Here is a 16,864-nt window from a genome sequence, read left to right on the forward strand (position 1 = left end):
ACACTAAAAGGCAGCCACATATCACAGCAGAGGTGTGAGGCCTGGAGGGAAAGGTATAAGGTTACATAAAATGTCACTAAGCATATACAGCACAAGGATGATCCTACTCCTTATTAAAGGGGTAAGTCGGCTGAAATTTCTAAAAAATTACCACCTAAAATAGTAAGAGTCCTTTATAATATGTATGTAGATGTCACATGTGCCGCTCAAAAGACGGATATTGCATGAAAACAGACAACTGCACCCCATAGTTTCATGCCATGACCATTTCCCTGGTTATATCCTGGGAATGAGCAATCCTGACATAGGACTGCGCATTCATCACTAATCAGTATAGTACCTTTGAGGAGTGTCAGACCCTCAGATAAAAAGTCCCGAATGACCTTCCCAGAAACAGCGCCACACCCATTTACAGGTTGTGTGTGGTATTGCAATACGAGACAACCTGTGGACAGGTAGGGTGCAGTTTTTGGAAGAGATCAGTAATATATTTCCAAATTGCTTTGCTGCCCATACACAGGAGCAAAGTCATATGAACCATCCAGATATCAGCAAACCATTGTTACTTGTCTATGGGACTGTCCTTGTCTAATAGACAATGAATGGAGAGGACGCAGAATGTGCACCAGTCTGCACAGCCCCCATCACAAACTTTAGTGTCAGATCCAGCAATAATCACCTATCTCAAGTATAAAACGGAGTGAAAAACAGCGATAAAAGGTCTGGAAACCTTGAATACACATCTGCTGTGGGGGAGGGGATTGGGTTTCTAGTTCTAGAACATTCCCCCCCACCAGTTGACAAACAATAGCGCCCTTTTTTGGGGTACAGGGAGGAAATGATGACTAGGACCCCCACCCAAAGCAACAAAAAAAAGGACACCTGTAAAGACAATAAAGCCTTCACAAGTCAAAACAGACGGAATCTACGGCAGCAGAAACAATAGTGGGCTTTATGGTGGGGCCTAAAAGCTGCAGGGAGAGCTTTTCTTCTAACAACCAATCACAGCACAGCTTTCATTCCGTACTGTGCGCTTTCAAAATGAAAGAAGCTCTGTGATTGGTTGCTACGCACAGGCTAGTATTAAAGATGCTTCGTGCCTCGACAACCAAGCCTGGGAAAACGAGAAGGGGGAAGGCAAAGCCCGCGAAAGGGAGGTCCATGGCCAAGGCTGAGGCCGGGGCGCCGCACAGAGGCCTAGGCGCCGGCCGGAGCACGGTATGACCACGCGTCGGTTCTTACCTGGCTCACGTCGTCCGTGGCGTCGGCCAGGATACCGTAGTTCCGGTACAGCTCCTCCACGGTCGGCATGTCTGTATCTGGCTCCGGGGATGTTCTCGGTGACGGTAATCTCCTCAGTGTGTGCGCAGAGACCAACTGTACAGGCGGCGAAGCGGGAAAAGACCAGATCCCAGCGCCCGGGCTACAAAACCACAGCGTCACCTGGCGGCCCCTGCACGTACTGCAGCTCACAGTGCGCACGCGTCACCTGGAGCGTTCCCTGCAGAATGCGGCTCTCCCAGGCGGCGCGAGCGGACGTCTTTATGGGGGCGTGGCCTCTACAAGAGGCGTGTCTATGTATAGGCGTGGTCTTTGTGGGGGCGTTTCCTAGGATTCTCCACCCTGGAAAAACTTTTTCTAATTTAAAACCTAAAATCTTGTATTTTCGCCTAAAAATAACATTTGTAATTATTTTTCATTCTATTTTTTTTATGTGCCTTCTATAGTCTCTGTGTTGCGCTGTCTACTGTTGGAGTCAACTGAGAATCTATCAGTGAGCTTATTCTGAAGGTCCAAATGGAGAGTTTCTAACTTGTATGCCTTTTTTAGCTGTTTATGACCACAGACCACATCAAAGTTGAATGTGCACGGCAAAATTTTTGCTACATTTTGCTCCGTTCACCTTCTGTAGTCTCTGTGTTGCGCTGTCTACTGTTGGAGTCAACTGAGGATCCATCAGTGAGCTTATGCTGAAGCTCCAATTGGAGGGTTTTTAACTTTTATGTCTTTTTTTAAGCTCATTTCAGCTGATTTATGACCACAGACCACATCAAAGTTCAATGTGCATAAAAAAATGCTAAACAATGCAAAAATGTTATTAAAACCAAATTGCAATTATTTTTAAAAAGCCTTAAATTATGTATTATAGGCTAAAAATAACATTTGTAATTGGTTTTCATGCTAAATTTTGCTTTGTTTGCCTTCTATAGTCTCTGTGTTGTGCTGTCTATTGTTGGAGTTAACTGAGAATCCATCAGTGAGCTTATTCTGAAGGTCCCATTGGAGAGTTAATAACTTTTATGTCTTTTTTTAGCTCTTTTTAGCTGATTTACAACCACAGACCACATCAAACTCAAATGTGCAAAGAATGAAATGCTAAACAATGCAAAAATGTTATTCAAACCAAATTGCAATTTAAAAAAAAATAAATAAATACAGAAAACTATGCATTTTTGGCTAAAAATAACTTTTGTAATTATTTTTTATTCTATATTTCGCTCCGTTTGCCTTCTATAGTCTCTGTGTTGCACTGTCTGTTGTTGGAGTTAACTGAGGATCTATCAGTGAGCTTATTCTGAAGGTCCAATTGGAGAGTTTCCAAGTTTTAGGTCTTTTTTTTAGATCTTTTCAGCTGATTTATGACCACAGACCACATCAAAGTTGAGTGTGCAAGTCAAAAAAGCAAAATGGTGCAAAATTATTATTAAAACCAAATTGCAATTTTTAAAAAATAAACAAAATCATGTATTTTCTGCTAAAAATAACTTTTGTAATTTTTTTTTCATGCTAAATTTTGTTCCGTTTGCCTTCTATAGTCTCTGTGCTGCACTGTCTATTGTTGGAGTTAACTGAGGATCTATCAGTGAGCTTGTTCTGAAGGTTCAGTTGGAGGGTTTTTAACTTTTATGTCTTTTTTTTAGCTCTTTTCAGCTGATTTATGACCACAGACCACATCAAAGTTCAATGTGCATAAAAAAATGCTAAACAATGCAAAAAAGGGTATTAAAACCAACTTGCAATTCTTTTTAAAACAATTTAAATCATGTATTTTAGGCTAAAAATAACATTTGTAATTAGTTTTCATGCTAAATTTTGTTCAGTTTGCCTTCTATAGTCTCTGTGCTGTATTGTCTATTGTTGGAGTTAACTGAGGATCTATCAGTGAGCTTATTCTGAAGGTCCAATTGGAGAGTTTGTAACTTTTACGTGAGCAGATATTTGCAGTGTGCCATGATAGCTTAAGGGGGCGAGGGTCGGTGGCACAAATAGGCAAATGATCCTGCATATGAAGCCAACATGTTGCCTATCCCACTACAGGTAATGGTGCCAATAATGGAAGCACCTTGATGACTGGGGCTATTTATTTATACCAAGGTCTTCCAGAGTTATTCACAAGTGAACACTTTGTAATGACTCCCATCATCCTTATCAATGAGGAACCTTGGCAGCTGGTGGGTGAGCCGGGTACATATAGCAGAGCCGAGCAGATGGCACTGCTACACGGAAGCAGAACAATGCGCAGTCCGGTCCTCATCTGCCTCCTATTTCTTCCATTGACCAATACCCTCCCGGTAAGTACAGTAGCCGCTCACTTAAAGGGATATTCCAGTCTGATGGCTGCTGCTTTTCACCTTTCATTGGTTTTGTGACTGCCTTGTCCCCCATTGGACCCCTCCATTCATTTCTATGGATAATGCAGCTGGAAAAGTGGGGTCCCCGGAGCTAACACCTATAAGAAATTTATGGCACTGTACTTGTTGAATAATATATATTATATATAAATTTTTAATTATATATTATATATATATATTATATATATTATATATATTATATTATATATATTATATATATTATTATATATATATTATATATATATATTATATATTATATATATATATATATATATATTATATATTACATATATATATATGTATATATATGTATATATATATATATATATATATATATATATATAAAAATATATAATATATAAATATTATATAAATATATATACATATTATTTTTTATATATATATATATATATATATATATATATATAAAAATATATAATATATAAATATTATTAGATAGATATATATATATATATATATATATATAAAAATATTAATATATATAATATATTAATATTATTATAATATAATATGATATAAATATATAAATAATATATAATTAAAAATGTTTTATTTAAGTTTTCTCTTTTTATTTAAAAACAAAAATAATGTTACTGAATGGAAACCATCAACAAGCAGGTGCTGCTGACAGATGTTATTACTGGAAATACATAGTAGATAACAAAGAGGAAACCACAAAAAAGAGGGATAATACGGTATAGATTGAATATTTTTTATTATATAAATACATAATTAAAATAAACTCTATTTAGAGATAAAACATATTGATGGCAGGGAACGGAATAAACATGGCAGAATGTAAGATACTGAGCAAGAAAGTGCAAACAGGACCCATCAGATGAAGAAGGGGGTGAGGGTGTAGGATTTGTAATGGTGGTGTAGAAGGTACTAGTATATGGATAAGTCACCCTACGGTATGTACTACTAAAGGTCCTTAAATATTAACCTCAAAATACAAACTTTGGGGTCCCTAAGACAGTGGGGCCCTAAGAAATTGTGCAGGCTCCGGCCTTGACTGTAACTAGGGCTTATATTTCAAGCATACTCCAAAAACCTGTAAAATCATGCTAGGGCTTATTTTATTTTTGGCAAGTGTATATATCATTCCCTTATATTTCACACATCCTGTAAATTTTGCATTATTTTCGGGGGGGGGGGGGGGGGAGACGTTGTATATATCATTGCCTTATATTTCAAGCATGCCCCAAAATCCTGTAAACTCTTGCTAGGGCTTATTTTCGGGGAAAACAGGTGTATATAATATAATTATATTTATTCATTAATTTCATTTATATAGCGCTATTAATTCCACAGTGCTTCACATACATTGGCAACACTGTCCCCATTGGGGCTCACAATCTGAATTCCCTATTAGTATGTTTTTGGAGCGGAAACCCACACAAACAAGGGGAGAACATAGAAATTCCTTACAGACGTCATCCTTGGTGGGATTTGAATCCAGGATCCCAACGCTACAAGACTGCAGTGCTAACCACTGCGCCACTGTGCTGCCCCATACTCCAAATCCTGTAAAATTTTGCTAGGGCTTATTTTTGGGATAGGTCTTATTTTAGGGGGGGAAACACGGGGTATATATCATTCCCTTATATTCAAGCATGCCCCAAAATCCTGTAAAATTTTGCTAGGGCTCATTTTCGGGGTATGTCTTATTTTTAGAGGGAAACATATATATATATATATATATATATATATATATATATAAAATGTTTCCCTCTAAAAATAAGACATACCCCGAAAATAAGCCCTAGCAAAATTTTACAGGATTTTGGGGCATGCTTGAATATATATATATTATATATATATAATTCTCTAACGTTTGGGGAAACACAGTATACATGGGCAGCATGGTGGCTCAGTGGTTAGCACTGCAGTCTTGCAGCACTGGGGTCCTGGGTTCAAATCCCACCAAGGACACCATCTGCAAGGAGTTTGTATGTTCTCTCTGTGTTTGCGTGGGTTTCCTCCGGGTTCTCTGGTTTCCTCCCACACTCCGAAGACATACAGGTAGGGACTCTAGATTGTGAGCCCCAATGGGGACAGTGTTGCCAATCTATGTAAAGCGCTGTGGAATTGATAGCATTATATAAATGAATACAATTATTATTATTATTATTAGTAGTAGTAATTTCCTATACCTTTAGAAAAGGCAAAAAGTTGCAGTAACCAATATGTCAAGAATGGTTTATGTATTCAGGAGGAATACATACCAGATATAAGAAAGAACATGGCCACCTTGGACCCCCTTGAATCTCCGACGTATGTTTCGCTTCATAGCTTTTCATAGAGTCTTTGATATGTCCTCTTACTAAATATATAACTCATTATCGACATGTTATTTATTGCAACTTTTTACTACATGATTTCTGCCTTTTCTAAGGCATAGGAAATTATATATACACAGTGTTCCAGAAAAAAAGAAAACAGGAAAAAATCCAGCTAGGCATCCACAGAGAAAAAATAGAATTTAGCTTTTAGTTATAGCATTAAAAATCTATAATGGCACTGGCATATTCATACTGACGGTGCAATATTGCTCGGAGTGAGGACAATGCATATTGGCGATAGCGCCTTCCTCAGGTCCAATCCACATATTGTAACACACATTATTTAAAAGGAGTATGTCCAGGTAATAGATTCTCCCTAACGTAGAAAACCTTTACAGGTGATTCATCAAAAGGAGGGAGTGATCTAAGACAATGACATGTTAAAAACAAAGTAACAAACGCATACCTGTGACCATAAATATTCAAATGTACAGAATAATCTGCATTTATTTGCTTTGTTGTTATCTCACTTTATTTGTACATTGTGTGTTGTATTTGCATGTTTTCTGTAACATTTGTATGCAGAACACGCAGAATTTCTATAAATAAAGAAACCTCCTATGTTTTGAGCTGGATTCTCAGATTATCTTTATCTGGATACTGAGGATGGACAGACATGGTGATGAGTGGGGTCAGGACTCCATACTGAAGATGGACAGACATGGTGATGAGTGGGGTCAGGACTCCATACTGAGTATGGACAGACATGGTGATGAGTGGGGTCAGGACTCCATACTGAAGATGGACAGACATGGTGATGAGTGGGGTCAGGACTCCATACTGAGTATGGACAGACATGGTGATGAGTGGGGTCAGGACTCCATACTGAGGATGGACAGACATGGTGATGAGTGGGGTCAGGACTCCATACTGAGGATGGACAGACATGGTGATGAGTGGGGTCAGGACTCCATACTGAGGATGGACAGACATGGTGATGAGTGGGGTCAGGACTCCATACTGAGTATGGACAGACATGGTGATGAGTGGGGTCAGGACTCCATACTTTCTTGTTCTTGCAATTGATTATGCTAATAACCTTTTATTTCCTTTCAGTTACAAAACAAACTGGAAACAGATGGTGAGTTATTGGCATCTATAGTATACTTTAGCTAAATGCCGGCAGAGACTGGGAGCCATACTGCTTTCATGGGCGAGAATCCTATGTAGCAAAATATTAATAGAGTATTAACGGAAAAGGCCTCTTATTTCTACTATTCTGAATGTTTTGTAAGGTCGTAGTTACATGATATAAAACCATCTTTAACAATAGCATTTTGACAAGGTTTTGTGGAAAATGATGCCAAATCCCCTAATCTGCCTGCACTCGGTGAATGTACTGATATGGTACTGGAAGTGTCAATGGAGGAATTTAGGTAAAGACTGCTAATGGAGTCTTCATACGGGGAATCCAGAGACGGTGCCGTATTAGCTGTATATCAGTGCCGATATATCAATGTATCAGACATTGAACACACAGACATGTTCTCCTTGAGCCAGCATCATCAACTGAACTCGTGTATTGCAAGACACCCAATTATACAATTTGCATTTCTAACCTTGAAGCTAGAACAAGGGAGTAAGGAGTATTCAACTCCTTATTTTCTCCCAGCATATTATAAAACATATCTTTGCTCATTAAAACATTCTTTCTGTGTAAACATTACTGATAAGACTTTTACTCATTATTAAAAAACTTCCATCATTTGTACATCTGTTCACTCATTCTTGGTAACCCCTTTATGACTATACAGCATTGAATTATATTATGGGTATATGCGATGGCTACATAGACAGACAGATAATTATGCAACTACATCTACATTTTGATTATTTATATACACAGATATTCTTATTACGTTTGAACAAACAAGCTATAGCTCAGTGCCACCTCCACAGAAGGATGTCTTTAGCAGGCTACCATACATGCAGGAGAAAAGTATCATGCACACGGTTTCATCATTGAATTCTGTTTTCTCATTCAAACCCACTACCCTCAGTGTATAACATCCGTCATAATTGCCCCAATAGTCAAAAAAGAGTGAATCAGCTCACCATCATGTAGTCATTCCTGGAAGGAAATTCCGGATGGTGCTCGTGGGTCAGAGAGGCTGTGATCAATCAAGAAGAGGCGGATCCCCAGCACAGAAAAACGTCCATAGAAACATGAATTAAAATAAGAATTTCATTTTATTCCAAAATTGGTTAAATAAAAAGGGAAGAGGGATTAAAACATAAATCCTCCGATCAACGCGTTTCAGACGCAGTCGTCCTTAGTCATGATCGATCCTGACTAAGGACGACCGTGTCTGAAACGCGTTGATCATAGGAGTTATGTTTTAATCCCTCTTCCCTTTTTTTAACCAATTTTGGAATAAAATGAAATTCTAATTTTAATTCAAGCTTCTATGGACTTTTTTATGTGCCGGGGAATCCGCCTCTTCTTGATGATTGCCCCAATGTATAACATAAAAAGTGCTCATAAGTGTAATCTGTATGTGTCACCTTACTTTTGTCACTACACTGTATATGCTCTAAAATTCAGTCAGACCCTATGTACATTAATACTATTTTAATGAAAAGGTACCGCAATGGGGGCCTACAACACACCATAATGTTCCATATAAGTGCATTCCGCATAAAAGGTAATTTATTTTTATCCTTCAGCTCCAACAATAACCAACAAAGAGGCTGAAGAGATTGAAGATGTTTTCTCACAAATACTAAGGTCCAACAAAGGTAACTATCATCCTTTCTTCCCAGAACATAAAGTAAGAATTATGTTTTTATTACACACCTTCTCCTTTCTGTCATTTAGACTCAACAGCTAAGTTGTATCATGGAGATATTGTGATGGACACAAGCTACAGTGCCGTAAAATGCCCCTATTGTGTGTGGCAAAAATCTGACGATGGTGTGGTAAAGGTGCCCTATAGCCTGGCCTCTGATTATAGTAAGTGTGGAAGGGGTATTGTGTTGGTATTGGGGGCAGCCTAGCATAGGGCTCAATGACTTGACCCATATATATATATATATATATATATATATAGATATCTATATATATATATATATATAGATATATATACAGTGCCTACAAGTAGTCTTCAACCCCCTGCAGATTTAGCAGGTTTGATAAGATGCAAATAAGTTGGATCCTGCAAACTTCACACAAGAGCAGGATTTATTAACAGATGCATAAATCTTACAAACCAACAAGTTATGTTGCTCAGTTAAATTTTAATAAACTTTCAACATAAAAGTGTGGGTCAATTATTATTCAACCCCTAGGTTTAATATTTTGTGGAATAACCCTTGTTTGCAATTACAGCTAATAATCGTCTTTTATAAGACCTGATAAGGCCGGCACAGGTCTCTGGAGTTATCTTGGCCCACTCCTCCATGCAGATCTTCTCCAAGTTATCTAGGTTCTTTGGGTGTCTCATGTGGACTTTAATCTTGAGCTCCTTCCACAAGTTTTCAATTGGGTTAAGGTCAGGAGACTGACTAGGCCACTGCAACACCTTGATTTTTTTCCCTCTTGAACCAGGCCTTGGTTTTCTTGGCTGTGTGCTTTGGGTCGTTGTCTTATTGGAAGATGAAATGACGACCCATCTTAAGATCCTTGATGGAGGAGCAGAGGTTCTTGGCCAAAATCTCCAGGTAGGCCGTGCTATCCATCTTCCCATGGATGCGGACCAGATGGCCAGGCCCCTTGGCTGAGAAACAGCCACACAGCATGATGCTGCCACCACCATGCTTGACTGTAGGGATGGTATTCTTGGGGTCGTATGCAGTGCCATCCAGTCTCCAAACGTCACGTGTGTGATTGGCACCAAAGATCTTGGTCTCATCAGACCAGAGAACCTTGAACCAGTCTGTCTCAGAGTCCTCCAAGTGATCATGAGCAAACTGTAGACGAGCCTTGACATGACGCTTTGAAAGTAAAGGTACCTTATGGGCTCGTCTGGAACGGAGACCATTGCGGTGGAGTACGTTACTTATGGTATTGACTGAAACCAATGTCCCCACTGCCATGAGATCTTCCCGGAGCTCCTTCCTTGTTGTCCTTGGGTTAGCCCTGACTCTTCGGACAAGCCTGGCCTCAGCACGGGTGGAAACTTTCAAAGGCTGTCCAGGCCGTGGAAGGCTAACAGTAGTTCCATAAGCCTTCCACTTCCGGATGATGCTCCCAACACTGGAGACAGGTAGGCCCAACTCCTTGGAAAGGGTTTTGTACCCCTTGCCAGCCTTGTGACCCTCCACGATCTTGTCTCTGATGGCCTTGGATTGCTCCTTTGTCTTTCCCATGTTGACCAAGTATGAGTGCTGTTCTCAAGTTTGGGGAGGGTCTTAATTAGTCAGAAAAGGCTGGAAAAAGAGATAATTAATCCAAACATGTGAAGCTCATTGTGTTATGGACAAGATTATGAATTATTATAAGTATATAAGAGTTACATGGAGATATCCATAAAGAACAGGATTTAAGATGGTGTTTGAACTGTACCCCACATATCTCTTGGCATAAGACTCAGACAGACAGTCTGGGCTATTCTTGTGACAAGTGAATCATGCTGACATTGCTTAATATAAATGAGGAAGCAAGCACATTACAGTAAATTGTATATCACAGAATAAGCTGTTCTACTTTATCCAATAGGAGATGTGTTACGTATTCTTGGCACCTAGCCAATAAGATTATATATATCCGTACAACTTCCGTATTAAAAGTCAGTCTTACTTTCTATTCATATCCGAGTACGTCTCTCTGGTGTGTGTGAAAGATAGTGGTTATGCATGCTACCACGAGTGACTCATAATTTGGACTGCAGACAGTTTAAGAGGGATGCATGACTAGATTGCATCAACCTAAATTACGGCCTTATCAATTGTTCTTTGTGCCTGAAATACTTCTTAATACTTTAGGGGAACCAAACAGAATTCTGGTGGTTTGAGGGGTTGAATAATAAATGACCTCTGAATAAACTTTTCACAATTTAAAAAAAAAATTAAAAAAAAAGAAATAACACTCTTTTTTGCTGCATTTCACACTTCCAGGCTGATCTACAGTACAAATGTAACAATGCCAAGTTAATTCCGAATGTGTAAACCTGCTAAATCTGCAGGGGGTTGAATACTACTTGTAGGCACTGTATATATATATAAAAAATATATATATATATGCTTTATATGTCTACAGTTGCCTAAGCAGGAGGCAATAAAAGATGCTCCATATATCCTAATGTATTAATTTTGGGGAGTATTGCTTGTGATTTAAAGATCTAAGGTTGCAGCATGTGATGATATTTTTGCATGTCGCGCTTGTCACTCCATTTGTTCTTGTTATGTCACTGCATGGACGGTCATTGACATTTTATCATCTTATACAGGAGCAAAGCTAAAAAATGTATCTTATTATTCTTCCAGGTGATGAAAATAAAGAACTGATTACCGCCGCCCTCGAGACCTTCTCCACCCTAACTTGTATCCGTTTTATAGAAAGAACCAAAGAGAAGGACTATCTGGATATCCACTCTGGAAGCGGGTATGGGGATAGTTTATATAAGCTCACACCAATGACAGCCATGCTGGTGCCATCCTATACAACGACGGCGTATACTGGAGCAGCGCAGACAAAGCTCCGGTATCACATAGGACAGGAGCGCTAGAAATGAGCAGTGAAAAAGTTATATTAGGACAATTGCCAAAAAAATAGTCAGAAAGAACGTGCTGATCATAAACGCTGCCTCCTTATAACCACAGTCTTGAGAGTTGTGCAGATGGCGACTATCACTTTGTCATTCATCCATTATTTGACTTGGGAGCAATTTCTAGGATTGTCCTGCCAAAAAAAAACAGGTCAGGTGATTGTCACTCCTCAATGCCCTACAGCTATTCTATCAGCGTATGTAGACATTAAACTGAATACATTTCCCATACTCTACATCACTATTATACAATATAACTGCTATAATGCTGCCCCTATGTATAAGAATATAACTACTATAATACTGCCTCCTATGTACAAGAATATAACTATTATAATACTGCCCCCTATGTACAAGAATATGACTACTATAATACTGCCCCTATATACAGGAATATAACTACTATAATACTGCCCCTATGTACAAGAATATAACTTCTATAATACTGCCCCTATGTACAAGAATATAACTACTATAATACTGCCCCCTATGTACAAGAATATAACTACTATAATACTGCTCCCTATATACAAGTATATAACTACTATAATACTGCCCCCTATGTACAAGAATATATCTACTATAATACTGCTCCTATGTACAAGAATATAACTACTATAATACTGCCCCTATGTACAAGAATATAACTACTATAATACTGCCCCTATGTACAAGAATATAACTACTATAATACTGCCCCTATGTACAAGAATGTAACTACTATAATACTGCCCCTATGTACAAGAATATAACTACTATAATACTGCCCCCTATGTACAAGAATATAACTACTATAATACTGCTCCTATGTACAAAAATATAACTACTATAATACTGTCCCCTATGTACAAGAATATAACTACTATAATACTGCTCCCTATATACAAGTATATAACTACTATAATACTGCCCCCTATGTACAAGAATATAACTACTATAATACTGCTCCTATGTACAAGAATATAACTACTATAATACTGCCCCTATGTACAAGAATATAACTACTATAATACTGCCCCTATGTACAAGAATATAACTACTATAATACTGCCCCTATGTACAAGAATGTAACTACTATAATACTGTCTCCTATGTACAAGAATATAACTACTATAATACTGCCTCCTATGTACAAGAATATAACTACTATAATACAGCTCCCTATGTACAAGAATATAACTACTATAATACTGCCCCCTATGTAAAAGAATATAACTACTATAATATTGCCTCCTATGTACAAGAATATAACTACTATAATACTGCCCCTATGTACAAGAATAAAACTACTATAATACTGCCCCTATGTACAATAATATAACTACTATAATACTGCCCCTATGTACAAGAATATAACTACTATAATACTGCCCCTATGTACAAGAATATAACTACTATAATACTGCCCCTATGTACAAGAATAAAACTACTATAATACTGCCTCCTATGTACAAGAATATAACTATTATAATACTGCCTCCTATGTACAAGAATATAACTATTATAATACTGCCTCCTATGTACAAGAATATGACTACTATAATACTGCCCCTATAAACAGGAATATAACTACTATAATACTGCCCCTATGTACAAGAATATAACTACTATAATACTGCCCCCTATGTACAAGAATATAACTACTATAATACTGCTCCTATGTACAAGAATATAACTACTATAATACTGCCCCTATGTACAAGAATATAACTACTACAATACTGCCCCTATATGCAAGAATATAACTACTATAATACTGCTCCTATGTACAAGAATATAACTACTACAATACTGCCCCTATATGCAAGAATATAACTACTATAATACTGCCCCTATGTACAAGAATATAACTACTACAATACTGCCCCTATATGCAAGAATATAACTACTATAATACTGCCCCTATGTACAAGAATATAACTACTATAATACTGTCCCTATATACAAGAATATAACTACTATAATACTGCCCCTATGTACAAGACTATAACTACTATAATACTGCCCCTATGTACAAGAATAAAACTACTATAATACTGCCCCTATGTACAAGAATATAACTACTATAATACTGCTCCTATGTACAAGAATATAACTACTACAATACTGCCCCTATATGCAAGAATATAACTACTATAATACTGCCCCTATGTACAAGAATATAACTACTACAATACTGCCCCTATATGCAAGAATATAACTACTATAATACTGCCCCTATGTACAAGAATATAACTACTATAATACTGTCCCTATATACAAGAATATAACTACTATAATACTGCCCCTATGTACAAGAATAAAACTACTATAATACTGCTCCTATGTACAGGAATATAACTGATATATTACTGGGAAGAAAGTAGAATTTTGTTGCTTTCCAAATGTGGATAAAACTTTATTTTATTGTTGTCTCTTGTGAACTTTTACCTGTAACTGATGTGAAATTGTTGTGATGTAAATGGTCACACACTTGACTGTGTATTCACATTATTTTACATTTACATTCAATGACAAAAGTTATCAATTGCAACAATATATCATTTGCGTTAGGGGTGCTTCACACACAGCGAGCTCGCTGCCGAGATCGCTGCTGAGTCACGCTTTTTGTGACGCAGCAGTGACCTCATTAGCGATCTCGCTGTGTGTGACACTGAGCAGCGATCTGGCCCCTGCTGCGAGATCGCTGCTCGTTACACACAGCCCTGGTTCGTTTTCTTCAAAGCCGCTCTCCTGCTGTGACACACAGATTGCTGTGTGTGACAGCGAGAGAGCGACAAATGAAGCGAGCAGGGAGCAGGAGCCGGCGTCTGACAGCTGAGGTAAGCTGTATCCAAGATAAACATCGGGTAACCAAGGTGGTTACCCGATATTTACCTTAGTTACCAGCCTCTGCAGCTCTCACGCTGCCTGTGCTGCCGGCTCCGGCTCTCTGCACATGTAGCTGCTGTACACATCGGGTTAATTAACACGATGTGTACAGCAGCTAGGAGAGCAAGGAGCCAGCGCTAAGCAGTGTGCGCGGCTCCCTGCTCTCTGCACATGTAGCTGCATTACACATCGGGTTAATTAACCCGATGTGTACTGTAGCTAGGAGAGCAAGGAGCCAGCGCTCAGTGTGCGCGGCTCCCTGCTCCCTGCTCACACTGGTAACTAATGTAAACATCGGGTAACCATACCCGATGTTTACCTTAGTTACCAGTCTCCGCAGCTTCCAGACGGCAGCTCCGTGCAAGCGCAGCGTCACTTGCACGTCGCTGCTGGCTGGGGGCTGGTCACTGGTCGCTGGTGAGATCTGCCTGTTTGACAGCTCACCAGCGACCATGTAGCGATGCAGCAGCGATCCTGACCAGGTCAGATCGCTGGTCGGATCGCTGCTGCATCGCTAAGTGTGAAGGTACCCTTACTGTATTCTAGAGAAACTAAACACTTTTTTGTTTGTTTCTTCTTTCTTCAATCATAGCCTTTAAGTTGTAGTTTCACAATGTTTGTCTATTCAAAGGTTAATTGTTGTTGTGTGGTTCATTGTGTGCAATTGACTCATGTATTTAATTAAATGGTCAATGTTTACAAATTATTTACACCTTTATTATGGAATTGTGAATGACAATGAAAGACTTGGAGGCTGCAGATCCTAAGTTTGTTAATAGCATCAGAATAGTTACGCACCGTGACCCGCAGACACATATCTAATGCTAAGAGCAAACTAAGGCTAGGTTCACACACTGCGTTTTTTTTTTTTTTTTAAACTTTGAATTTTTATTGAGATTTTCAATTTACGTTTTTCATACATAAAATAAAACATAAAATTCACAATTCTTATCGAACCTAGACAAACAATGACAGGACAGGTGAGGAGGGTTAGGGGAGAGGAGAAATAGGAGGGAAGAGGGAAGGGTTTCAAGAGTCCATGCTCCTTCCATAGGACCCATAGGCCTCAGTCTCACAGATCCTCCTGTCCCGCAAAGTAGTCCCATGGTGCCCACACGGCCTGGAAACGGTCAACTGTGTCATGCAATAGTGCCGTGAGATGTTCCATGCGTCTAACGTCCAGTAATCTATACTTGAGGCTCTGGAGTGAGGGTGTCCCTGGCTGCCTCCAATTCTTTGCAATTAAGCATCTGGCCGCCGTAAGGATGTGGGACAAAAGCTTAGAGGCCGTTTTTCCCAATCCCCCATTCCCAAGACCCAGAACATAGATCAGGGGATCAAGATCAACCTCTATATATAGTACTTTATGGATCAACCCTCTAACCCGCTCCCAGAAGGGGACTATCCCTGGACAGGACCAGAATATGTGCAGAATGGTGCCCCTGCCTCCCCCGCATCTCCAGCAACAAGCCGGTATGGAGGGGTCTATGCCATGAAGGAAATCTGGAGTGTGGTACCAAAATAGCAAAATTTTATAGATATTTTCCTTATATAGTGTGCATATTGACGTCTTGGCGGCGTTTCCCCAGATTGCTGCCCATTCCTGAGGAAGTATCCGCCTTCCCAATAGAGACTCCCATTTCCGCATGTATGGAAAAGACCCCTCGGGCCCCTCCCGTGACTCAGAAAGCAAAATGTAAATTTCTGAAATCAGCCCCTTAGTATCAGTGCCCCTTCTGCAAATTTTCTCAAAATCTGTGGGAATCGAGGCCCCTGCCCTGCCAAACAAGGAGCCAGCCAAGTCTCTGATCTGCAGATATTGGAAAAACTCTCGATTAGAGAGAGAGAATTTATCTCTAAGGTACTCAAAGGAATGGATCTGCATTGTACTTCCATCTATAATGTCTGCAAATCTGAATAGACCTGCCTTGAGCCAGGGGTGCACCATGTCCGACTCCAGACTGCTTGGGAGCAAGGGTTGGTATATGAAGGACACCAGAGGGGAGCAGGGGGATGCCAAAGGAAATCTTCTAATGCAAAATGCCCAGAGGTCCCTAGTGAACTGCATCGGTCCAAGAAGAGGGGGGGGGCGAATCACACCGGGCCGGGGGCCACAGGAGCGCGTTTGGATGTATAGGCGCCAGCCAAAGTTTTTCAATCTTAGTCCACCTGTTGTATGCCCAAAGGGACACCCAACAGGGGATCCTCCTAAGATGGGCCGCCCAATAGTATTTTAGGATGTCCGGGACAGAAAGCCCCCCCCTGTTTCTCCGAGCCATCAACACCTCCC

General features: G+C 39.3%; 2 protein-coding genes across 3 annotated transcripts in view; one reads left to right on the plus strand and one right to left on the minus strand.

Moving 5' to 3' along the window:
- API5 (apoptosis inhibitor 5) overlaps positions 1–1,455 on the minus strand; it is a 41,025-nt gene extending 39,570 nt beyond the window's left edge. Inside the window, exon 1 of the mRNA XM_075326803.1 lies at positions 1,243–1,455. Coding sequence (XP_075182918.1) covers positions 1,243–1,311 — 69 coding nt within the window. The 5' untranslated portion in view covers positions 1,312–1,455. The remainder of the gene's footprint in view (positions 1–1,242) is intronic.
- The window catches only part of LOC142255274 (embryonic protein UVS.2-like), a 53,562-nt gene continuing 37,803 nt past the window's right edge, over positions 1,106–16,864 (plus strand). The window contains exons 1-5 of one of the 2 annotated variants that reach the window (XM_075326804.1): positions 1,106–1,218; positions 7,055–7,079; positions 8,666–8,737; positions 8,817–8,951; positions 11,423–11,540. In XM_075326804.1, the coding sequence (XP_075182919.1) occupies positions 1,162–1,218; positions 7,055–7,079; positions 8,666–8,737; positions 8,817–8,951; positions 11,423–11,540 (407 nt within the window). In that variant the 5' untranslated portion in view covers positions 1,106–1,161. The remainder of the gene's footprint in view (positions 1,219–7,054; positions 7,080–8,665; positions 8,738–8,816; positions 8,952–11,422; positions 11,541–16,864) is intronic. The other variant, XM_075326805.1, reaches the window with a different exon arrangement.

The sequence above is a fragment of the Anomaloglossus baeobatrachus genome, chromosome 10 (assembly GCF_048569485.1).
Source record: "Anomaloglossus baeobatrachus isolate aAnoBae1 chromosome 10, aAnoBae1.hap1, whole genome shotgun sequence".
NCBI classification, from domain to species: Eukaryota; Metazoa; Chordata; class Amphibia; order Anura; family Aromobatidae; genus Anomaloglossus; species Anomaloglossus baeobatrachus.